At 42.2% G+C, this 26,941-nt stretch overlaps 1 protein-coding gene across 2 annotated transcripts in view; it reads left to right on the top strand.

Moving 5' to 3' along the window:
* LOC111966423 (metabotropic glutamate receptor 2) overlaps positions 1-26,385 on the top strand; it is a 67,917-nt gene extending 41,532 nt beyond the window's left edge. For both annotated transcript variants that reach the window (XM_023991051.2, XM_023991042.2), the window contains exons 3-6: positions 8,996-9,836; positions 16,349-17,412; positions 25,475-25,652; positions 25,964-26,385. In XM_023991051.2, coding sequence (XP_023846819.1) covers positions 8,996-9,836; positions 16,349-17,412; positions 25,475-25,652; positions 25,964-26,037 — 2,157 coding nt within the window. In that variant the 3' untranslated portion in view covers positions 26,038-26,385. The remainder of the gene's footprint in view (positions 1-8,995; positions 9,837-16,348; positions 17,413-25,474; positions 25,653-25,963) is intronic.
* The last annotated feature ends 556 nt before the right edge of the window (positions 26,386-26,941 follow it).

Below are 26,941 nucleotides of genomic sequence, written 5' to 3'. Positions count from 1 at the left end.
CGCCCCTGAGGGCACATATATGTTTGATAGTGTATGAGTGTGCAGCTGTGCATGTGTGATAGTGAGCATGGCGCAGGACTGGCACGGTGGGAATACTGTGTTATTGCTGCAGAAGCACACTGAGACAGCCTTATTGGAAGAGCAGATGGGCATTTCCATGAGGCTGTGCTGCTGTGGCCTGAATTAGGACAGCCTCTACCTCTCCTCTTCTCTCTATTTCTCGTCTCTTTCTCTCTCTTTCTCTGGCCTCACTCTCTCCCCCCTCCCTCTCTCTTCTTCCTCTCTCTCTCCCTTCTTCCTCTCTCTCTCCCTTCTTCCTCTCGCTACACTATAGATATAAAAGTATGTGGACACCTTCAAATGAGTGGATTCGGCTATTTCAGTCACACCCATTGCTGACAGGTGTATAAAATCGAGCGCACAGCCATGCAATCTCCATAGACAAACATTGACAGTAGAATGGCCTTACTGAAGAGCTCAGTGACTTTCAACGTGGATGCCACCTTTCCAACAAGTCAGTTCGTCAAATTTCTACTCTGCTAGAGCTGCCCCAGTCAACTGTAATTGCTTTTATTGTCAAGTGGAAATGTCTAGGATCAACAATGGCTCAGCTGCGAAGTGGTAGGCCACACAAGCTCACAGAACGGGACCCCCGACTGCTGAAGCGCGTAAAAATCGCCTGTCATCGGTTGCAACACTCACTACCGAGTTCCAAACTGCCTTTGGAAGCAACGTCAGCACAATAACTGTTCTTTGGGATCTTCATGAAATTAGTTTCCATGGCCGAGCAGCCGCGGTTGGGGTGGTGTAGGAGGAGCAGTGGAAACCCATTCTCTGGAGTGATGAATCACGCTTCACCATCTGTCAGTCTGATGGACAAATCTGGGTTTGGCGGATGTCAGGAGAACGCTACATGCCCGAATGCATAGTGCAAACGATAACGTTTGGTGGAGGAGGAATAATGGTCTGGGGATGTTTTTCATGGTTTGGGCTAGGCCCCTTAGTTCCAGTGAAGAGAAATCTTAACTCTACAGCATACACCGACATTCTAGACGATTCTGTGCTTCCAACTTTGTGGCAACAGTTTGGGGAGGCCCTTTTCTGTTTCAGCATGACAATGCCCCCGTGCACAAAGCGAGGTCCATACAGAAATGGTGGCTGCACTGGCTGCTGCTGTTGACCCTTCTCGCTCATTAACTTGTAGAAACCAGTTTGAAAATGATTTCCATAAACCATTAATCAATGGAATTGATCAAATGAAATAGAGATGTGTGCTTGAAAGCGCAAAATAAAATCAGATACTTCACACGGTATCATCAATAAATTTTGATCATACTGTATAATCATTCTCACAGTAAATTTTCACCAAAAAAACCTGAGCACCTCTTTAGGAAATCTGACTCCTCCCTCTAATATTGCACTGGGGAAATTGCACAGAAACCTCAGGTTTTCTATTTCCGAAACCCACCAAGTGTAAATTCAATAATTGTTTTCTCTGCATGGGGAGAAAACATTGAAGTCATTTAGCTACTAAAGTCCAAACTAGCCATAGATGAATATCTTCTGCACCAACATAATCAATACACTACTGCTGTACCACTATTACGACATAACATTTCACCACCCTGGAGCCTTCTATTATTAATGCAATAATGAGTGCTGCACCACTCTAGTCTCTATTAGCTTTAGCACTATTTCAACTCCTGTACTTTTACTCTGTTTCTGTGTCAGGTTACTGTGTTTTGATACTGAGTCGTGGACATGGTGCTCGGCTGTGCTTTTGTCTTTCGGCACTCTGTTCTTCCACTGTGCTGGGTTTCTTTCTTTTTACATGAGAGCTGAAAAACCTGTCAGAACGCTGTTTGCTACGGTCATGTCTCTGTCTGAAATCTCTCTTTCCACACTCAGGCTGTGTGCTCCAGAAAGAACCTTGCTCCAAGTAATCTGCTCTATAGCAGACTCTTCCTGTACAAATCCTCTCCTTGCCTGCTCCCTAATTGTCTTAATTAAATACAGAGCTCTCTCAAGAAGGAGGAGTCTCCGCGTGTCGGGAATAGTATGAGCTGCATGTCTAATATGTTTAAGTCAGCTAGGCTGCAGTACAAAGTGAATATGGAACTAGAAGTTAATCAATAATAGTGATTCAAGAAAGATAAACAGTGTGAAAGATGTTTGTTTCTCAATACATAGGAGTATTCTGCTTGAAGTATATTTGATTTCTGTCTACCAGACTGACAGATCAGTAATTTGACCAAAAGTTAAGAGTTGCCTTTGAGCAAATAAATCTAATTGCTTGAATTGTGAGGGATGGGTGGATCATGTCATTCCCCAAGGCACTGGCAACAATTTGTTATAGGTATCACTGGGCCTGAGAGCATTCACATAATTTGAGTGGTGAGGAAGCCTGACAATGACAAGTAAGTCAGATACATGGTTTTAATCATTGCCCACAACACCACTATATCCGTGACATGGCCTCTGGGTTACGCTTGATCTCCTCTGGGACTGTGTATGGATTAATAAAAAGAAGCATAAGATACATCCTGGGGCATGGGGAATTACACTTAAGATTCTTGATGGAGGAGAAACAAAATATTGATTGGGAGTTATCTACTAATGTTGAGAAATGTATGTTTAGTTTCAGAGAAGACTATTGTATAAATGTGTGTTTAGTTGCAGAGAAGACTATTGTATAAATGTGTGTTTAGTTGCAGAGATGACTATTGTATAAATGTGTGTTTGTTTGCAGAGAAGAATTTGTATAAATGTGTGTTTAGTTGCAGAGAAGACTATTGTATAAATGTGTGTTTAGTTGCAGAGAAGAATATTGTATAAATGTGTGTTTAGTTGCAGAGAAGACTATTGTATAATGTGTGTTTAGTTGCAGAGAAGACTATTGTATAAATGTGTGTTTAGTTGCAGAGAAAGAATATTGTATAAATGTGTGTTTAGTTGCAGAGAAGACTATTGTATAAATGTGTGTTTAGTTGCAGAGAAGACTATTGTATAAATGTGTGTCCCTTTATCTTTTGATGCTGAACTCAGGCTTTTCCATTACAAGTCATAGAAGCTCAGTGATGTGTCAACTCGTACATGTTGATGTGTGGACATACTTAGGTGACACTTAATGGGTCTGCTACACAAGTCCTATGTCAATAGTATACCATCAAGCTGCCTGTCACAATCAGCTATGGCTCTGCATCAATTCATCAACACTGACAGCTGACTCAACAAATGAAATAGTTTGCGCCATCCAGCAGTTAAATTTTTCTGACCCAATATTATTTTCTTTCTATCTCCTCACTCTTATAATTCTAGTGTTTTTGAAAAAGTGAAATCTGTCAATTTAGTCTGAGTGCTAATTTATAAGACTTGTCGACAGTAGCGGTGTGTGGGTAAAATCATTGGGGAAGCCAAGCCAGAAAAAAATGCCATATTGCACCTTACAGTATGTGATAATTGCGTTGTTTGCTTTATAACCTGTTAGTTTATAAGCCTTGCGACCGTGATATACAGGTCTAAGGCCGAGACAAAAAGAAGACACAGTGGCAGCATAAATTCAACAACACCTTTGTTTTATCACAAAACCGGAGAGCAACCTCTGTCCGGTGAAGTCCACAAAGCATATTGCATGTAATAAACAGTTACATGACCTTCAGCATGGACAAGCAAGTTAACTTTTCTGACATTTTCGAACCACTAAACAACTATTAATTTAGAAACACGGAGAGTTACCGAAGTCACAAAGAAAACGGGAGCTGCCTCCACTATTCCAGCACCATCTTAACTTCAACATTTCATCATAATCAAGTCACCTATGCTTAGTCTAATACAGCGACAACTAAAAGATATCAAAAAGAATTGTACAATCAACATAAGCTACAGTTGAGGTCCGAAGTTTACATACACTTAGGTTGGCGTCATTAAAACTTGTTTTTCAACCACTCCACAAATTTTTTGTAAACAAACTATAGTTTTGGCAAGTCGGTTAGGACATCTACTTTATGCATGACACAAGTAATTTTTCCAATTTTTTTTTACAGACAGATTATTTCACTTATAATTCACTGTATCACAATTCCAGTGGGTCAGAAGCTTACATACACTAAGTTGACTGTGCCTTTAAACAGCTTGGAAAATTCCAGAAAATGATGTCATGGCCTTAGAATCTTCTGATTGGCTAATTGACATCATTTGAGTCAATTGGAGGTGTACTTGTGGATGTATTTCAAGGCCTACCTTCAAACTCAGTGCATCTTTGCTTGAGATCATGGGAAAATCAAAAGAAATCGGCCAAGAACCCAGAAAAAAAGTTGAAGACCTCCACAAGTCTGGTTCATCCTTGGGAGCAATTTCCAAATGCCTGAAGGTACCACGTTCATCTGTACAAACAATACTACGCAAGTATAAACACCATGGGACCACGCAGCAGTCACACCGCTCAGGAAGGAGACGCGCTCTGTTTCCTAGAGATGAACGACTTCGGTGCGAAAAGTGCAAGTCAATCCCAGAACAACAGCAAAGGACCTTGTGAAGATGCTGGAGGAAACAGCTACAAAAGTATCTATATCCACAGTAAAACGAGTCCTATATCAACATAACCTGAAAGGCCACTCAGCAAGGAAAAGCCACTGCTCCAAAACCACCGTAAAAGAAACCCAGTCTACGGTTTGCAACTGCACATGGGGACAAAGTACGTACTTTTTGGAGAAATATCCTCTGGTCTGATGAAACAAAAATAGAACTGTTTGGCCATAATGACCATCGTTATGTTTGGAGGAAAAGGGGGAGGCTTGCAAGCCAAAGAACACCATCCCAATCGTGAAGCACAGGGGTGGCAGCATCATGTTGTGGGGGTGCTTTGCTGCAGGAGGAACTCGTGCACTTCACAAAATTAATGGCATCACGAGGAAGGAAAATTATGTAGATATATTGAAGCAACATATCAAGACATCAGTCAGGAAGTTAAAGCTTGGTCGCAAATGGGTCTTCCAAATGGACAATGAGGCCAAGCATATTTCCAAAGTTTTGGCAAAATGGCTTAAGAACAACAAAGTCAAGGTATTGAAGTGACCATTACAAAGCCCTGACCTCAATCCTATACAAAATTTGTGGGCAGAACTGAAAACGCATGTGCGAGCAAGGAGGCCTACAAACCTGACTCAGTTACACTAGCTCTGTCAGGAGGAATGGGCCAAAATGCACCCAACATATTGTGGGAAGCTTGTGGAAGGCTACCTGAAACGTTTGACCCAAGTTAAACAATTTAAAGGCAATGCTACCAAATACTAATTGAGTGTATGTAAACTTCTGACCCACTGGGGATGTGATGAAAGAAATAAAAGCTGAAATAAATCATTCTCTCTACTATTATTCTGACATTTCACATTCTTAAATAAAGTGGTGATCCTAACTGACCTAAGACAGGGCATTTTTACTAGGATTAAATGTCAGGAATTGTAAAAACTGAGTTTAAATGTATTTGGCTAAGGTGTATGTAAACTTCCGACTTCAACTGTAAATATGATGTGGCTGTCCATGGTTCTGATTTCTCTCTCTCTGTGTGTGTGTGTGTGTGTGTGTGTGTGTGTGTGTGTGTTTATGCAAGTATAAAAAACATTTTGACTCACCCTACTTGTAGAGAAACGAGAATCCTCCTCTCTTTCACCTTTCATCACTCTGTCATACAGTACACACTTGTATTTTTTGTTGTCCTAGGCTACCTGGCTAAAATGCTTGCTCACTAACCTAATTTCCTTTCAAGGGCATGGTTAGCTAGTGAACATTTGCCTTCTACATCTAGCTACATATTGAACTTCCATCCTCTCAGGCCAGGGGCATAATGTATGAATTTATGGATGGATCATAATTGCCGTTTTAATCATTGGCCATTACAGAGAATTTAGTAAAAGTCCAAATCCCTATCTCCATCCATGGCTAATTTAGGAATGGGTCAATTTTAGCTAGTTAGCCACCAGAGGACAACAACACAATGAGATGCAGAACGAGTTTCTGTCAATGACGTATGCTCTCGATGCGATGTGATTGGAGTGAAGCCAAATCCAAATTGGCTTCCCTTGACTTTCTTTTGGTACGCCAGCACCATTCACAGTTGAGCTCAATCAGTGTAGCTCAACGGTGATTGGCTATTATTTATTTGTTTTAATTATCAAGGGAGGCCAAATTCTCCCTTCCCTTGCATTCAATGCATGGCGCAGCGATCTAAGGCGCTGCATCTCAGTGCAAGAGGTGTCACTACAGTCCCTGGTTCAAATCAGGCTGTATCACATCCGGCCGTGATTGGGAGTCCCATAGGGCGGCGCACAATTGGCCCAACGTCGTCTGGGTTTTGCCGGGGTAGACCGTCATTGTAAATAAGAATTTTCTCTTAAATGACTTGCCTAGTTAAATAAATGTAAAAAAAGAAAATGCTACGGGCGGCAACAATGTCATACTCTTTTGGACCTGACAACATCAGATAGATGGCCTACACATACAGAGGGGCGCTGTTTCGCGCGCTCGGGTGCTTTCTCAGGTGAGAAGCGAAAGATACATTATTTTTTGTCTTTTTCTTTTTTTCTCTGTCAATTTTTTGGGGAAGCCTGGCTTCCCTTGGCATCCATGAATACACGCCAGTGCTTGTCAATGACTTCAGGACTGCATGCATCCCAATTAAAATCATTGTTGCATTACAGTTGAGCAAACTACCCACTAGATACACACACGTTGAATCAACATTGTTTCCACGTCATTTCAATGAAATTACATTGAACCAACTTGTAATAGACATTGAATTGACTTCTGTGCCCAGTGGGTAAAGGTTGTTGGTAGTGCTAATCTAGGAAGTTCTATTTTTAGATTAAAGTTAGACTTAGATTTTGTACTTTCTGAATCTTGTGTCAGTTGGCACTTAAGTTGGTGCTCGAATTCTCCTAGGAGAAAAAAATGGTTGCTGCTAGCTGTCTGAACATGTGTTTAAAAAGCCTGTCGAGGTGGGTTAGGGAAGGAGAGGTTTTTGGAGAATGTTTCATGGCAATAATAACTAGAGCTCCCAGTCAGGGAATCTCTAGTCGGCCAGGCAGGAAGCCTCCAGGGAAACACACTTTTCAAATATTAAACAGACAACTACTCATATGTTTTAAACAGTTTCTATGGCAACATGCATAAAACGTAAGAACTATTTTGAATATGATTTGACTGCCACCTTCTCTTGTTTAAAGAACAAGATAATTTAGTTACATATTACTGCAATAGTGTAGCAATAATTCCTGTGACGCATACCGTGGCAATACAAATCACCATATATGACATTCTGAGGTTTAGAGTCTAGATGGATGACTAGTTTGTATCTGGACGATTGAGGTCTTGGGTTCAATTCCAGCTACTTCTGATTTTGCTATCGTATAATATTAATGCATTCATTTTAATAAATATCTCAGTTAGGAAATCACATCTGGTATTCATCCCTCTGATCTCAGAGAATAATAAGGGTGGCAGGTACCCTAGCGGTTAAGAGCGTTGGAGCAGTAGTCGAAAGGTTGCTGGGTTGAATCCCAGATCCGACTAGGGGAAAAATATGCCGATGTGCCCTTGAGCAAGGCACTTAACCCTAATTGTTCCTGTAAGTCACTCTGGATAAGAGCGTCTGCAAAACAGAAAACGTAATAAAGATTCCTGTGATTAAGACTCATTCAGGCACATCACAACAGATTTCCCTTGACATCTCCCAATGTTTGGCTTCATTTACGCTGCATTTTCAACTAGCAAAAATGTTTAATAATCATTAATTATTATGATATACAGAATTAATTAGATATCTCATAGAGGTCTTGGTCAAATAACCCTGATCTTCTATTTATGGCCGTGCATAATATTTCAACATCATTTCAGAACACCTACGCATCTATTTTCTTATTCTTGACTTGTATGTTAAAATTGCACAAATGAAATGTCAAACAAAGTATTGAATGCCTACGTAATTCATGATGTGCTATCACATTTATTTAAAGGAAAGGTTTGCTGGAATTCAAGATGTTATGCTATGAGAGTGAGACCCTGAATTAAAAGAGAATACATGTGGCGTGGCATTCTTTGGCGTAATCAGACCAGACTCCCCTTCTGTCTGTCTCTCTGTGTCTGTCTTTTTCTGTGTATTTCTTTATAGTGAAATGGAATCTATAAAGAATCTATATCTAAATGTAGTTCATATTGTGTGTTTCCATATCAAGCCAATGAATCATCTGATATTGCATGGCTTTATTGGTGGATGTTGTTGACAGTGTGGTAGATCAGATATGACATATCTGGGTAGTAGGCTATGTGGGCATCCCTGGAGCCCGTGGCAACCCCAGGATGTTGTCACACAATCAGCAGAAAGGAGATTTGTGAAATACACTGCTGGGACTCAGAGGGAGATGAGAGGCTACAGATTGGAGTGAGACTGATTGTCCCGGTTGGCCAAAATGCTAGTGAGACTACAGTATTCTGTATCTGATATGGCTCATTTCATCAACTTGTGAAATGATGATTTATAAAGAAATGACCCACACGCAATATCTGTTTTGATTCAATAAAATATCAGAACTCCCATTAATGCAGTGAATTGTAATACATGTATAACAGTTATAGTACTAAACTTTACCAGTACTATTATGAGGGTGTAAATCAGGCATCATCAACTAGATTTAGCAGGGGGTGATTTTGTCTTGAGAGGATGGTCATGGGGCCGGAACATAATTACAAATAATTTGTGGACTGCAAATTGACTGCTGATTTAGTGGTGTTTTAACAGTCTTTTATGTCCAACAAATACAAAATGTAAGATTTTATTTGTTTTGCTCCAAGAACTTGGGGGCCAACTAAAACCACCCATGAGCCAAATTTGGCCTGTGGGCTGCTAGTTGGGGAACCCCGGTGTAAAGTTTAGGTACAGTAAATACCTACAGTATTGTTGAAATCTTGATCATGGTCTCATGGTACCTCTCTCCCTCTCCAGGTGGCCAACCTCCTTCGTCTTTTCCAGATTCCTCAGATCAGCTACGCCTCCACCAGCGCCAAGCTCAGTGACAAGAGCCGCTACGACTACTTTGCCCGCACGGTGCCCCCTGACTTCTATCAGGCCAAGGCCATGGCAGAGATCCTGCGCTACTTCAATTGGACCTACGTGTCCACCGTGGCATCGGAGGGCGACTACGGTGAGACAGGTATCGATGCCTTCCAGCAGGAAGCCCGCGCCAGCCAGATCTGCATCGCCACCTCAGCTAAGGTGAGCCGCTCGATGAACCGCTACAGCTACGACCAGGTGATCCGCTCGCTACAGCAGAAGTCCAACGCCAAGGTGGTCATCCTCTTCACGCGCAGTGAAGACGCCCGGGAACTGCTGGTAGCCGCCAACCGCATGAACGTGTCCTTCATCTGGGTGGCCAGTGACGGCTGGGGGAGACAGGATAGCGTGGTGAGAGGCAGCGAGGCTGTGGCAGATGGGGCCTTCACCATTGAGCTGGCCTCCTACCCCATCCTTCAGTTTGCTGAGTACTTCACAGGCCTGAACCCCTACAACAACACACGTAACCCCTGGTTCAGGGAGTTCTGGGAGAATCGTTTCCAGTGTAGCCTCCATGACCTGGGCTGTGGGAAGCACTCTCTGCGCGATGGCCTGTTTGAGCCGGAGTCGAAGATCATGTTTGTGGTGAATGCTGTCTATGCCATGGCTCACGCCCTGCACAACATGAGGCAGACACTGTGCCCCAACTCCACCACCAAGGTCTGTGACGCTCTGAAGCCAGGCAACGGCAGGAGGTTCTACAGGGAGTATATTCTCAAGACCAAGTTTGATGGTGAGTTAAGAAGATTGATGTGTATGGCTATGACAAGGCTACATGACTATACTGTATACAGAGAAATTAGATGTTCTATATCCTAAAAAAATATTATATCTAGGATTGTTACCGTGACCATATTACCGCCACACCGGCAGTTACGAGTCAAATTCCAAGTCAAATTCCACGTGACCGTTGGGTCATGCCACGGAACCTGCGCTCTAATGCTGCTGATAGTCATGAGTAGCCTACCAATCAGCAGCAGGCTGCTGAGGGATGGCTCAGAATAATGGCCGGAACGGTGCAAATAAAATGGCGTCAAACACATGGAAAGCATACGTTTGCTATATTTGGTACCATTCCACTTTTGACGCTCCAGCCATTACCAGGAGCCTGTCCTACCCGATTAAGGTGCCACCAACCTCCTGTGAGGCCAATACTCTGCACTCTATTGTCCCTCTAATCACTCTGACATCAATGCAAATTAAATCGAAAATCAAATCAAACACTTCATGAGAGCCCTGCCATTCACAGTTTGAGAGGAATATGATCACTTGTTGCTCAGTGAGAGCCAGCTCCTTATAGCTGGTTGATGCATGGAAAGAAATGTGTTCCTATAAGCCCATGTTGTACAACATTTCTATAGGCTATGCAATTGCGTGAGAAAACAGAGTTTTGATGGCCTCTATTAAAAAGAGGAGGATCCAATCATATTTCTATAGGCATAAAATATTTATTTCACAACATTCCTAAAATTAAGCACATTGCTTTGCTTTACAACTGGAGCAGCCTACCTGGCTGGCATGAAAATGAACCACCGGAAAAGCGTCCTCCATTTGCTGTTGAAATGCATACGGATGACATGTCTTTTTTCCCCTACTCTTGTTCCGACAGATGCATGATAATGGCCTTTCGAAATTAAAACTAATTTCACACATATATAATTTAGTATATGTAAAGACCATATTAAATTGAGAATAGTCTGATGGGTGAGAATATTATCACTTGTGAATGATGCCCAGCGTGTGCAGTCTAAAAGGCAAGGAACAGTGTATGCACTTTTTCAAATCAGTCGCATGTATCATGTAGCCTAGCCCATAGCCTATATGTTTTAGAGAGCCCATAGGCCTATATGTTTTAGAGAGCCCATAGGCCTATATGTTTTAGAGAGCCCATAGCCCATAGGCCTATATGTTTTAGAGAGCCCATAGGCCTATATGTTTTAGAGCCCATAGGCCTATATGTTTCAGAGAGCCCATAGGCCTATATGTTTTAGAGAGCCCATAGGCCTATATGTTTTAGAGAGCCCATAGCCTATATGTATTAAGAGCGTCCATAGGCCCATAGGCCACTATATGTTTTGAGAGCCATAGGCCTATATTGTTTTAGAGAGCCATACATTAGGTGCCTATATGTTTCAGAGAGCCGCATAGGCCTATATGTTTTAGAGGCCCGCCATAGGCTATATGTTTTAGAGGCCCAGCCACTAGGCCTATCATGTTTTAGAGAGCCCATAGGCCTATATGTTTTAGAGAGCCAGGCCTATATGTTAGAGAGCCCATAGGCCTATATGTTTTAGAGAGCCATAGCCCTAGGCCTATATGTTTTAGAGAGCCATAGGCTATATGTTTTAGAGACCCATAGGCCTATATGTTTCAGAGAGCCCATAGGCCTATATGTTTTAGAGAGCCCATAGCCTATATGTTTTAGAGAGCCATGCCTATATGTTTTAAGAGCCCATAGGCCTATATGTTTTAGAGAGCCATAGGCCATATGTTTTAGAGAGCCCATAGGCCCTAGGCCTATTATGTTGAGGAGCCCATAGGCCATAGCCCTATATTTTTAGAGAGGCCCATAGGCTATATGTTTTAGAGAGCCATAGGCCTATATGTTTAGAGAGCCCATAGCCTATATGTTTTAGAGAGCCATAGGCCTATATATGTTTAGAGAGCCATAGGCATAGGCCTATATGTTTTCGAGAGCCATAGGCCTATATGTTTTAGAGAGCCCGTGCCCTATATGTTTTAGCGAGCCCATAGCTCTATGTTTTAGAGAACCTGTAGCCTATATGTTTTTAGAGAGCCCATAGCCCATAGGCCTATATTTTTTTAGAGAGCCCATAGCCCCTAGGCCTATATGTTTTAGAGAGCCCCATAGCCCATAGGCACTATTATGTTTAGAGAGCCATAGCCCATAGGCCATATGTTTAGAGAGCCATAGCAAGCCTACATGTTTTAGAGAGCCCATAGCCTAGGCCTATATGTTTTAGAGAGCCCATAGCCCATGGCCTATATGTTTTTAGAGAGTCCATAGCCCATAGGCCTATATGTTTTAGAGAGCCCATAGCCCATAGGCCTATATGTTTTAGAGAGCCCATAGCCCATAGGCCTATACGTTTTTGGAGAGCCCAGAGCCCATAGGTCTATATGTTTTAGAGAGCCCATAGCCCATAGGCCTATATGTTTTAGAGAGCCCATAGGCCTATACGTTTTGGAGAGCTCAGAGCCCATAGCCTACAGAGCCTAGAGAAACGTGTTCTTATAAGCCCAGTTATTGCGCAATCGTGTGAGTTTTGACTGGACACTATTTAAAAGAGGATCCCAGCTTTCTCGTGCAGCTATATTTATTGCTAAATTCTTAAAATGATGCACATTAATCTGCTTTACGAATGGTGTAGCATACCTGGCATATTTAAAACGTAACCTCCATTCGCTATTCAAGTGCAGGCTACTGATGACGTCTGTTATTTTGTGGGTCATTCTAAATAAAAAAATATTCCACACATATACAGCATTAGTAGGATATACGCAAATACCAGATAACAAATTGAGAATAGTCTGATGGGTGACAATATTATCCAGTGCTTGCCAAATTGTGAATGAGATACTGATGAAGTGTGTGCAGCCTGCCTTTAATGCAACTCAATTTCATCAAAACATATAGCCCAACGTTTGTATCACAACTAAATCTGCATAAATAACTCTAAATGAAGCATATAGGAGGACCTGTTTCTTTGTTAACCACTCAACACAGAATAGCCGCATGTGCACACTCCTTCAAATCTTTTGGATAAAATGTCCTTTCTATGTTATTCAGTTTAAAAGTTCAATTGTATTGTTCTTACTATAAAACAATATAAAATAATGCCACGGGAATTATAAGCAAATCTCGCCTGCTAAATTAACTAGTGTAGCCTACAGCTATATGGCATAGCCAGATCAGGGCCTAACATATGGATGGCTCAGAATATGTTATTCTGTTCTTCTGAAATAGGCTACATTTTCTTCATATCATRTTTCTTTAGACTTGCCTAAAATAAATCATGGATTTATTGTGATAGTGTAGGCTATATTAAATGTATTTATTAGACTTTTTAAAACTGTACATGTTCCAAAGGTCCGCTAAGTGGGGAAGCCGGAGATGCTAAATGTGTTTATGTTAAATAAAGGTCAATTACTGTGAGACCTGCAGTGATTTGCATGACAATCACCAGCGGCTGACAACATTTCATGACCTCCGTAGTCTAACTATATCCTAAGAAATGTGATTTCCCGTTAGAATATTGCCAGAGAACAAATAGACCATATTCAACTCGGTTTTTTAGTACTTCATTTGGTTTATCTATATTATCCTTTTCTCCAATTATCCTCTCACAACATAATGTTGAAAATTAAAACTACACTGCATGATATCTTGCAATCATAATCTACCCATGAGTGCCCTGCTTGGTGACAAATTTGATTACAACAAATTAGATCCATTGTATCAATTCCTACCTAAACATAGGAACAGTCCAATGACTAATTCAAGTTGTTGTTTATAATACTGTTGAAGATAACAGCGTGCAACGATTAAATTTGCAAAGATGAAACATCCATGTCCAGCCTCACACTCTGAGGCTCATTTTCCCACACATCTTATCTGCCTGGAGTGTGAGGACAGTGATTTGGCCCAGAACCTGGATATCACAAATAGGAATAACTGTACATAAACACTTTCATCAGGCATCGACACTCTCATTCATGTGGTGAGCAGAGATAGTTAGCAAGTGTATCAGATCATTTATGTAAAACCCTATAGCATCAACACATCTGTACAACAACACCACCAAGCCAAATGCTCTGACTATCTAACTACTAAACTATTGACTGAGTAAGTAGTCTTAAAGTATTGATGGAGTAAAAGGCAATAATATTTTCATGCATGAGTAATGGTGGGTGGTTTGAAGTCCATGAGGGTTGCTTTACCCAAGCAATCCATCTCAGCCATTCATGGATTTTAGATGGATCCCCAGGGAATCTTGCTGTCAGAAGACATCAGATTGGACTACCTAACCAACCTAGCTGGTGATGTTAATGGTGAAGTTTCCGTTGATGGCACACTATTAGAAGAACTCTCCATGGTCCTGGAACTGGTCAGTGACAGCCAGTGATATCCTCGTCTTTTGCGGAGAATGGGACTTCCCTCTCACATCATTGCCAGCTAAAATGGCGCGCCAGCACTTTATGTTCTCCATGTTAGGGGCTGCCAATAACTATTGAGTGAGCTCTCACACCAATGGCCACTCACAGCTATTTCCCTTGCCTCCAGGCCCGCATCGGATAACTTTTGCATTCTGAAGTTGCTACCCAAGCGGGCTGGTCGTTAGTTATTTTCTCATGTTTTGACCCAGTCGTTCATTCTAATCATTCTATTCATTCGACGTTGCTATATAATTGGCATGTAGCTATCTATCTCAGATTAAAGGATGATGAGAGACAATAACTTCAATAAATAAGGATTTGATAAATATCCAATAGGCCTACATATGCTGCCTCGCGCCGGTTTCCCTGGTGAATCATTGTTCAATTTTAGGCTGGCTAGCCTACTCGCACGGGAGAGATCACATTTGTAAAATGATACATTGTTGCACAGGTCATAGAGGAGGCAGACTGGTAGGTTTATAAAACCCCCAACTGTTGCAAAACAAATAGTAGTGTGGAAAAATGTGTAGACGCTTTTTTCCAAGAGGGAGATGAAGTTCATTAATTTCCTGCCTGCTACTGTGGAATTATGGTATTTTGCGGGAGTTGTTGTCCCATATCAACCAATCAGGATCCAAACAACCCGTTTTATAATTTAACCCATTTGCCTCTAGAAATTAGAGTAGAAATGTGTTCAACGCCAAGCACGCCCCCATTTCTCATCGACAGAGCTGTAGTGGAGCAGGTTGAGAGCTTCAAGTTCCACCAACAAACTGTCATGGTCCAAACACACCAAGACAGTCGTGAAGAGGGCACGACAACACCTATTCCCCCTCAGGAGACTGAAAAGATTTGTCATGGGTCCTCAGAGCCTCAAAAAGTTATGCAGCTGCACCATTGAGAGCATCCTGACTGGTTGCATCACCGCCTGGTATGGCAACTGTTCGGCCTCCATCTACAAGGCGCTACAGAGGGTAGTGCGTATGGCCCATTACATCACTGGGGCCAAGCTTCCTGCCATCCAGGACCACTATAACAGGAGGTGTCAGAGGAAGGCCCTAAAAATTGCCAAAGACTCCAGCCGCCCTAGTCATAGACTGTTCTCTCTGCTACCGCATGGTAGGCGGTACCGGAGCGCCTAGGTCCAAAAGGCTTAAACAGTTAATCAAATTGCTACCCGGACTATTTGTATTGACCCCCCCCCCCCTTTTTTTTATGCTGCTGCTACTGTTTATTATCTATTATCTATGCATAGTCACTTTACAACTACATACAGTACATGTACATATTTACTCAATTTACCTTGACTAACCTGTAGCCCCGCACATGGACTCAGTACCAGTACCCCCTGTATATAGCCTTGTTACTAGATACCTACGGTAGTTGCTGTGGTAACTAAACAAACAGATGTGCTAGTTTAGCTAACCAACCATTAGTCCTAGCTTGCTATTACGAAAATCAAATTCAACAATACCAATAATGTTTTGAATTCGACTTTTGTTTTAAAAAGTAACTCAAACAAAACATGTAAGAATGAATTATAGCCATTGAATTCTACCATGCCGATATGCTGTGCGTTATAGGGAAGCAAGCCAATAAGAAATGAGTATTCAACAATTCCATGGTATAATCTGCTGTAAACCCATAGTTTCTGGCACCTGAATAGTAAAACAGACTTCTGAATCGCATTCACATTCAAGTGCAAAGAAAACAGAGTCAACCTTCTGGCTTCAATTATGTAAATGCTGGGTTTGCACCTGTGTCCCCGATGCATCAGCTACTGTTCAATCCCATGTGGAAGGAATGGAATGTCAGAGGGGAGATACAGAGAGGTGAAGTGATGAAGCAGAAACAAGCTCATTCCATCAGAACATGTCGACGCCAAGATCCTTGGTTCATTGTACACATAATGCTAGGAAAGAAAAACACAATTAATTCAAAATAGCAATCTTAGTCAGAGTTCAGAGGGTTGATCATATATTGTATTGTTATGGATAGACATTCATTTGCTTATTTGACTTTCAACTATCATAACATGTCCATGGTCTTCTCTTTCACACCTTTCAGCTCCATTCCGTCCAGCAGACACAGAGAACATGGTGAGGTTCGATGCCTTTGGAGACAGCCTGGGCCGCTACAACATATTCCACTACCACCAAGAGGACGGGCGCTACGTCTACCATAAGGTGGGTTACTGGGCCCAGAGTCTGACCTTCAACACCAGCCAGATCCCCTGGGAGGGTCATGCTGTACCCACCTCCCAGTGTAGCGACCCCTGCAGGAAGAACGAGGTGAAGAGCATGCAGCCTGGAGACGTGTGCTGCTGGATCTGCATCCCTTGCCAGTCCTACCAGTACCTGATGGATGAGTTCACCTGCGCCGACTGCAAGTTTGGCGAATGGCCCCTGGCCAACTTGACGGGCTGCTACAACCTGCCTGAGGAGTACATCCGCTGGGAGGACGCCTGGGCTATAGGCCCGGTTACCATCTCCTGCCTGGGCATGATGTGTACACTCTTCATCATCGGCCTCTTCCTCAAGCACAACGACACCCCCGTGGTGAAGGCCAGTGGGCGGGAAGTGTCCTACATTCTCCTGCTGGGTGTTCTGATGTGCTACAGCATGACCTTCATCTATATCGCCAAGCCCTCCATGGCTGTGTGTACCCTACGTCGACTAGGCCTGGGCACCTCCTTCGCTGTTTGCTACTCAGCGCTCCTCACCAAGACCAACCGCATCGCACGCATCTTCAGCGGAGTGAAGGATGGAGCCCAGCGACCGAGGTTCATCAGCCCTGCCTCCCAGGTGGCCATCTGCGGGGGTCTGATCTCTTGCCAACTGGTGGTGGTGGTGGTCTGGCTCCTGGTGGAGACCCCGGGGGTCAGGAAGGAGGTGAGCCCAGAGAGGAGGGACATAGTTACCCTCAAGTGCAACAGCAAAGACTCCAGCATGCTCATGTCCCTCACCTACAACTGCATCCTCATCATCCTCTGCACCGTGTACGCCTTTAAGACCAGGAAGTGTCCAGAGAACTTCAACGAGGCCAAGTTCATTGGGTTCACCATGTACACCACCTGTATCATCTGGCTGGCCTTCCAGCCCATCTTCTACGTCACGGCCAGCGACTACAGGGTGAGTTACCAACTCGGTGGGCCAGATTCAGACTTGCGATATGTAGTTTTAACCCTTTACACTCATGGGAATTGGCATATATGGATAGGGCCAAATTGAAATGTTTCTTACAGAATAAATATGAAAATACATAAGTATGGTAGCAATTGAAAGGGAACAGTTTGGAGTTAATAGGAACATCTGTTCATTCTGTCCAAAACAACCCGGGGTATGACGTCCTGTTATCTTGTAACTGCACATCAAACACAGCGATCATAAATGTTGACACTGATATTACATGTGTTTTATGATTTGGAGATGTGAAGTTCACATTTGGACACGGGTGTTTGGCTTGTTTGTATGACATCAAAGCTGTATTTATTGTAATCCTCAATATCTCATCTTTCAAAATACATTGAGTCATCTTAATTTACAACATTTCCCTCACTCAGAAAACAAAACATTTGCAAAAGTTGCCCAATTACCGGGCGGGATGGGGGCAACTTCTTGTCATGCACGGTGCTCAAGTTCAGAATGTCTGTCAGTTAAACCCGTATACATGTATGAGTGTAAAAGGGCTACGTCAATAAAATATGGATTTAAGTAAAACATAAATGACTCAAGTCCTTGTTAAGTCAAGTAATCTCTAGAGCCCAGAGAGTTTGTTATTATGGTATAAATAATCACTGCTTTTCCAAAGAATAACACCACAACATCAACACACTGCCTAACATATGTCTACTTTACAAGCTGAGGTTGAAGACACACAAAATGGATCCCTTTGTTGTTAATTCTACTTGTGTTTTTCCTGTGTCCTAATAGTCAAGTCAGGGAATGTGAGTTTGGCGCATTGAATCTTTTCTAAAGCACCTGCGAGTTGAGATGAGAGATATCAAATCCCTTTGAACACTTCTCTTTAACTTTGATAAAAGCAGCAGCTCTCTTTTCATGTGGCTGAGAAATCTGTTCCAGATGAGAACAAAGGCTCAGAGGAGATCATATCATATATGTTTTAATAGGTGGGATGGATTTGGACTGAAAACACACTTGAAATCAGCTACTGAATGACAATTAGCATAGAGCAAATGATTAGTCAATGGATTTATTAAGTAATGCTCTCCAACATTGCGTAAATATTGTATGTGTATACTTTACACAAGTGTGTATGTGGTGTGTGGACAGCAGAGCAAAAAGCATAACAGATAGAAAAATATTTATGTGGCCAAGTGACCTAATCATACTTGGAATGTTAAGTCTTAAACTTAAAGATCTGATGACGGAGAGAGAGAGTTCCAGAAAGACATACTGAGCTCTGTCGTGGTTGGTTCCCTCTGGGATCCCTCTGTGGACTGGAGCCAGGGAGAGAGGCAGAGAGAGGTCCCCTGGTGACCCTATACCTCTGCAGACACAGATGGGCAGGCTGGAGAGCATGAGCATGAACTACCCTGTGCGTAGTTGTGTGAAATGGAGTGTGAAAGAGCAGGACGTTGAGTCCCAGCTGTGTCCCGTGCGCTGGGATTATGGTATGTCTCCCAGGGCTTCAGAGGGACCCTACCTCATGGCAGAAGGGGGAGGGGAAAGAGTGGGACACGGACAGAACAGAGTGTCAGATCAACACAGATATCTAATCTGACCACTCTGATCATCTCTGGTGCAACTGAACTGAAACAGTGGCTCATGTGATTTGTTTTGTCTGCTGTGAGGGATATACAGTGCCTTGCAAAAATATTCATCCCCCTTGGCATTTTTCCTATTTTGTTGTATTACAACCTGTAATTTAAATGGACTTTTATTTGGATTTCATGTAATGGACATACACAAAATAGTCCAAATTGGTGAAGTGAAATGAAAAAAAAACTTGTTTAAAAAAATTCTAAAAAACAAAAATGGGAAAAGTGGTGAGTGCATGTGCATTCACCCCCTTTGCTATGAAGCCCATAAATAAGATCTGGTGCAACCAAATACCTTCAGAAGTCACATAATTAGTTAAATACAGTCCACCTGTGTGCAATCTAAGTGTCACATGATCTCAGTATATATACAGCTGTTCCGAAAGGCCCCAGAGTCTGCAACACCACTAAGCAAGGGGCACCACCAAGCTAACGGCACCATGAAGACCAAGGAGCTCTCTAAACAGGTCAGGGACAAAGTTGTGGAGAAGTACAGATCAGGGTTGGGTTATAAAAAATATATCTGAAACTTTGAATATCCCACGGAGCACCATTAAATCCATTATAAAAAATGTTGAAGAATATGGCACCACAACAAACCTGCCAAGAGAGGGCCGCCCACCAAAACTCATGGACCAGGCAAGAAGGGCATTAATCAGAGGCAACAAAGAGACCAAAGATAATCCTGAAGGAGCTGCAAAGCTCCACAGCAGAGATTGGAGTATCTGTCCATAGGACCACTTTAGGCAGTTCACTCCACAGAGCTGGGCTTTACGAAAGAGTGGCCAGAAAAAAAACATTGCTTTAAGAAAAAAATAAGCATACACATTTGGTATTCGCCAAAAGGCATGTGGGAGACTCCCCAAACATATGGAAGAAGGTACTCTGGTCAGATGAGACTAAAATTAATATTTTTGGCCATCAAGAAAAACGCTATGTCTGGCGCAAACCCAACACCTCCCATCACCCCAAGAACACCATCCCCACAGTGAAGCATGGTGGTGGCAGCATCAATCATGCTGTGGGGATGTTTATCATTGGCAGGGACTGGGAAAACTGGTCAGAATAGAAGGATTGATGGATGGTGCTGAATACAGGGAAATTCTTGAGGTAAACCTGTTCCAGTCTTCCAGAGATTTGAGACTGGTACAGAGGTTCACCTTCCAGCAGTACAATGACCCTAAGCATACTGCTAAAGCAACACTCGAGTGGTTTAAGGGGAAACATTTAAATGTCTTGGAATGGCCTAGTCAAAGCCCAGCCCTTAATCCAATTGAGAATCTGTGGTATGACTTAAAGATTGCTGTACACCAGCGGAACCCATCCAACTTGAAGAATGGGCAAAAATCCCAGAGGGGGGGTGGTTGGGGGAATAGTTATGCACACTCAAGTTTTCAGTTTTTTGTCTTATTTCTTGTTTGTTTCACAATAAAAAAATATTTTACATCTTCAAAGTGGTAGGCAAGTTGTGTAAATCAAATGATACAAACCCCCCAAAAGTCAATTTTAATTCAAGGTTGTAAGGCAACAAAATATGAAAAATGCCAAGGGGGTGAATACTTTCGCAAGCCACTGTGTCACTGTGCTGTGTTCTTTCTGCTACAAATAAAATCAAATCACATTTATTTATATAGCCCTTCTTACATCAGCTGATATCTCAAAGTGCTGTACAGAAACCCAGCCTAAAACCCCAAACAGCAAGCAATGCAGGTGTAGAAGCACCTGTCTCTTATACACATCTAGATGTGTATAAGAGACACAGATATAACAGACTGACCCTAGCCCCCCGACACAAACTACTGCAGCATAAATACTGGAGGCTGAGACAGGAGGGGTCAGGAGCTGTCTCTTATACACATCTAGATGTGTATAAGAGACAGTCACAGTAGTTGTCGAGGGTCCAACAAGTCAGCACCTCAGGAGTAAATGTCGGTTGGCTTTTCATAGCCGATCATTAAGAGTATCTCTACCGCTCCTGCTGTCTCTAGAGAGTTGAAAACAGCAGGTCTCGGACAGGTAGCACGTCCGGTGAACAGGTCAGGGCTCCATAGCCGCAGGCAGAACAGTTGAAACTGGAGCAGCAGCACGGCCAGGTGGACTGGGGACAGCAAGGAGTCATAATGCCAGGTAGTCCTGAGGCATGGTCCTAGGGCTCAGGTCCTCCGAGAGAGAGAAAGAAAGAAAGAGAGAATTAGAGAGAGCATACTTAAATTCACACAGGACACCGGATAAGACAGGAGAAGTACTCCAGATATAACAGACTGACCCTAGCCCCCCGACACAAACTACTGCAGCATAAATACTGGAGGCTGAGACAGGAGGGGTCAGGAGACACTGTGGCCCCATCCGATGATACCCCCAGACAGGGCCAAACAGGGGGTATCATCGGATGGGGCCACAGTGTCTCCTGACCCCTCCTGTCTCAGCCTCCAGTATTTATGCTGCAGTAGTTTATGTGTCAGGGGGCTAGGGTCAGTCTGTCAGTCTACACTCTTGCTATGAGATGGTTGTCCTCACACCCTGAGATTTCAGAGATCTCTGGTTGAATAATCAAACAGTAATTTGCATATGCCATCCATGAAATGTTTAAGCAGGCAAAATATGGTGTACTGAGGCATGAATTACAACATGATTACCAAATGAAATATTAAAGATGTCATCCCTGAAGGGGACAAGCAGCTTTTCCTCCAACCTCTGTGATAGGTTAACAAAGGTGATGAAACATCAGTCATATTCAAAGGCAAAGAGTGCCCTTGTTTCATGTAACCCATAGATCAGAAGAATCTAAGTTTTATTCCTCAAGATTTGTTTTAAATCATGGATGCCAAAAATGTGGTTCAACAAATCAAAGGCATCATCAGCTATCTTACCCCACGCTGTTACAAATATCTGCAGCTAGGCTTGTACATGGTTGTACAACTATCAGATGTACAGGTAACTGCCAAAATAAAGGAAACACTTGAGTAAATGAGGGATACAAAGTATACCGAAGAAAATATAAATGCAACATGTAAAGTGTTGGTCCTGTCACGTTCTGACCATAGTTCTTTTGTATTTTCTTTGTTTTAGTGTGGTCAGGGCGTGAGTTGGGTGGGTAATCTATGTTTTCTATTTCTGTGTTGGTTTTCTGTGTTTGGCCTGATATGGTTCTCAATCAGAGGCAGCTGTCAATCGTTGTCCTTGATTGGGAACCATATTTAGGTAGCCTGTTTTCTGTTGAGTTTTGTGGGTGGTTGTCTTCAGTCTTTGTGTGTCTGCACCAGATAGAACTGTTTCGGTTTTCACTTTTGTTGTTTTGTAATTTGTAGTGTTCAGATTTTTTGAGTTTCATTAATTTTAAGATGAACACTAACCACGCTGCGCTTTGGTCCTCTCCTTCTTCCACCGACGAAAGCCGTTACAGGTCCCATGTTTCATGAACTCAGCAATGTTCCATACACGCAAAAAAGCATATTTATCTCAAATTTGTTCATCTTTTATTGTGGCATAAACACAACCAGTCATGATGTTTTTATCTGATTGTCAAACAATCGTTTTAAGGGCTCCTTTACTAGGCTACCCTTGCACGTTCATCCACTCGCAACATATTTCCAACCTCCAAACAGTGGTGAATGGAAAGAGACATCTGTTACACAAAACACCAAAAAGTGTAATGACATTTGACAGGGGGGAAGAATTTATGCATCCACACGCGTCTGTGTTGGCCACTCATCCCTGCCTTTGCAAAATGTCCGTTTTTTTGTCTAACCACATCGCATTTTGGAATGTAGTCTATACCACCTGTTTTCAAGTCCATTCGCAAATGTTTCATGACATGAGGTAATGATTAATAATGGTGTAATAACCTACAATTCTCTTGACTTTTTGTTTTCATTATTGTGATAGGCTCATGTTTTACTGGTACGGCGTACCCCCACTGTCTTTTGCCAGGACGCCTTACCCGGAACATACCGCCTTAATTTCACCCCTGTTCCTGAGTTAATTATGCAATTAACGTCCCATCATCCTTATTGTCATGTATAAAATTGCCCAGTTGCCCATTATTTTGGCTACCATGGCTAGAAAAAAATATCTCATTGACTTTGAAAAAGGGGTCTCAAAGGACCATAGGGGGTTTAAAGTGTGTGTGTGTTTCAGTCACCAGATCTCAACCCAATTGAACACTTATGGGAGATTCTGGAGCGGCCTCTGAGACAGTACCATCAACAAAACATGCCTTATTAAGATACTTTATGTTGATGTTTCCTTTATTTTAGCAGTTACCTGTATCTTTAGGTTTTATTGGTGACATTTATTTCATATACTCATATTCTACAATCCAACAGAAACACTGAAATCATCCATTCATGCTCTACGTTCACATCCTGTTACCAGGCTGAAAATGTAGGATGATCTCACTCTTCTGGCTTCCTCTAGGTGGAAAAACACACCTGAATAGACAGTATGTATGGCTACCACAGGCTACACAGCCTTTTAAAAACAGACACTTCCCACTGGGCACACACTGGTTGAATCAATGTTGTTTCCACGTCAATTCAATGACATTTTGTTGAACCAATGTGGAATAGACGTTGAATTGACATCTGTGCCCAGTGGGTTGTATCTAAAAGTCTTATCGAAAGTACTTACAAAAATCTGTATCTACTGTATGTCAGTTTTCATAATGAACAATTCAATCCCAAACTGAGAAGACAGATTCCCAGCTCTCAGCTCTTCCTAAGAAATATATTTGCTTAACACTTTATTATGCAGTATACTGTCCTCATTGCCGTGTTATTGAAACTATTTTTGAATACAAAGTGTGGGATATAGGACCTGTGTGCTATTTGATAATATCCAGCTACTTACATGAGGATGACATCCGTTCACCACCATTTAGTTATATTATAAACCAGATTTAAACCGATGGATTAACTTTTTAACAATGTACAGCTCAATAAAGGGACTGATAGATGAGACGGTCAACAAATCAATTATTTATTTCAAATTGAACTATACAACTCAAAGATTCACTTGTGTCATGTTATGGTGAATTTGCATTCAGTGACAGCAGTGAGTGAACGGCCACAGCACAGCTTGAACAGCATGTCCACCGCTGGGTGCTCTCTGCCTGCCAGCCCAGCTCATTCTAATGCTGATATTAGTATTCAGGGAGACATGGACAGACACCTTGGAAGTGTGTGGATGGCAGACTGGCAAGATCCACCCAGCACCCACCCACCATGCAGCTCTGCACTATAACTAAACAGTAATCTGGGAAGAGACAAAAACAAAGCTTGGCTGTATATAAAAGGACTGGCTGATGACACACAACTGCATGTGGGCGGATGGAAGGAGATGACGGGAGGGAGAGGGGAGTTAGGATGATTTGAGGGACTGACAGGCGAACAGCTCACTCACTCACACCCCTCTCCTCTCAGATACTGCTGGTAGCACCACACAAGCACACGTGACCTATTTCCTGAGATTGTCTGCTTACTATCTGTTTGCTTTTTGACATTCCTCAGTCTCCATGGTGTATTGTGTTCCGTAGTCAGGGTTGTGTAGGTAGGTTATTTCTAAATGTAATCCGTTACAATTACTAGTTACCTGTCCAAAATTTGTATCAGTAACGTAACTTTTGGCTTAACAAACTCAGTAACGTAATCAGATTTTTGGGGGGATTGCTTTTCTCTTAAAAGGCATTAGAAGAAGACAAATTATCCATCAAACGCATTTGCTGTGCCATCATAGTGGTCTCTGACTTGTGGTCAAATCAAATCAAATGTTATTTGTCACATGCGCCGAATACAACAGGTGTAGTAGACCTTACAGTGAAATGCTTACTTACAAGCCCCTAACCAACAATGCAGTTTTAAGAAAAATAAGAGTTAAGTAAAAAATAGATATTTAAAATAAAAGTAACAAATAATTCGACAGCAGCAGTAAAATAACAATAGCGAGGCTATATAGAGGGGGTACTGGTACAGAGTCAATGTGCGGGAGCACCGGTTAGTCGAGGTAATTGAGGTAATATGTACATGCAGGTAGAGTTAAAGTGACTATGCATAGATAATAAACAGAGAGTAGCAGCAGTGTAAAAGAGGGGTCTGGGTAGCCCTTTGATTAGGGGTTAGACTCGCTCAGGCGGAACAGATTTAAACTTGCTCCTTTTTTTAATGCTGAATTGAATGTCATTGGGAAATGTATAGGTATCCAAGAAGCAATCATCTAGGTTTACAAAAGTATCTGTAATCTTATTTAAATATTGTTGCTTATAACGTTACTGATTGGAGTTAGTTGTTTTGTAATCAGATTACATGTAATCAGTTACTCCCCAACCCTGTCCGTAATATGGTATGTATTGGCTTTATCAGATGAGTAATCCCTGTCTCTGGTCCCATCCTCTCCATTTATCCCTCTCCCCCCTTCAGGTGCAGACCACCACCATGTGCATCTCTGTCAGTCTGAGTGGCTCAGTGGTGCTGGGCTGCCTCTTCGCCCCTAAGACCCACATCATCCTGTTCCAGCCCCAGAAGAACGTCACCTCGCTCCGGGTGGCCACCACCCGCTTCGGCGTCACCACCGGCCCCGGATCCAGCTTCTCTCAAGGTACAAACCCCGCCGGCAGGCGAACACAACCTTCATCATCACCATTACCATCATCATCATTATTATTTCCATCGTGGTCGCTAAAATAATTTTACATTATCATTATTAATCACTGAGATGTTTCAACACATTACGTGATACAACACGTCACTTGAGAACACCCCTGTGGTGAGCTGTCAGACCAGCGTCTCTATATTTTAGAATGAGGTGTTCTTTTCTACTCCATCTTCTTCTCTAACCTCTAATCTGACTGCCAGTGGATTGTAATCTGATAGAAGTGTTGTAGAAAATGGTCTATTCTCTTTCTGCAGCTTCAGCCTCCAATATTGTACCAACGGTGTGTAATGGTCGAGAAGTGGTGGACTCCACGACTTCATCTTTGTGAAGACTGACAGACTGAGCCTCATGTTCCTCTGCTGCCATTGTATACACTTCTATAACCACTAGTCAAGAATCAGCTGTTTCAGATAATAAAGAGGTCACACAGAAGATTGTCCAGATTTGGTTATCCTCTTAGTGCTGTGAGTACAATGTCCCGATTCTGTTTTCATTCTCTGCCTAGTAGCGATTTTAAAAAGAGATGTCAAAGATTCAGTATTATAGCCCTTCTTTTTATTGAAGATTTTACTTCAGACATTGAGTAAATTATAGTAAATCTGTTAAATGTAATATATACAAGATGTTTTTAATGTAGATTTTGGTGAACCAGTTTGTGCTTTCTTGTAATTTATGTAAATAAAACGTTTTTTTTTATTAATATGAAAACTACAGATGTGTTGAATATTTTATAACTCTCATACACAGGCTGTCTGACTGAAACAAAATGTGTTGTAGTTAAACTGTCATTCAATCAGAAGACATTACTTTTCACAGAGTCACCAAGGAGGTGATAAAAGCTAGTGTGTGTATTTTAGTTAAAGTATTATGTTATGCATAGAAACCATTCTCCTACGTGTTACCGCTGCTCTTGAATTCCACAGAGCATTTGGGGAAAGGTGAATAAAATGAATGACATGTCATTACAAAATAGTATCACCCTGGAGCCTCGGCATGAGTAACCCTCAGAAACACCTCCAAGAACTTCAAACTCAAAAAACTACATCAACAGTTGCCATTTTCAAGTATTTAACACCGTGGCATTTTCAGGCGGCCTGATAACTGGCATAGCCACATCACAGGAACCCATTACTGATAAAAATATACCAGCAGCTTACAAATGCCACGCTCAGCCAGACAAAACGTACCTTAATTTATTGGAGAATCCCACTGGCATACCTTGACCCACCTCC

Source organism: Salvelinus sp. IW2-2015, linkage group LG1 (genome assembly GCF_002910315.2).
Source record: "Salvelinus sp. IW2-2015 linkage group LG1, ASM291031v2, whole genome shotgun sequence".
Taxonomy (NCBI): domain Eukaryota; kingdom Metazoa; phylum Chordata; class Actinopteri; order Salmoniformes; family Salmonidae; genus Salvelinus; species Salvelinus sp. IW2-2015.
This window is presented reverse-complemented; position numbering and strand designations above follow the sequence as displayed.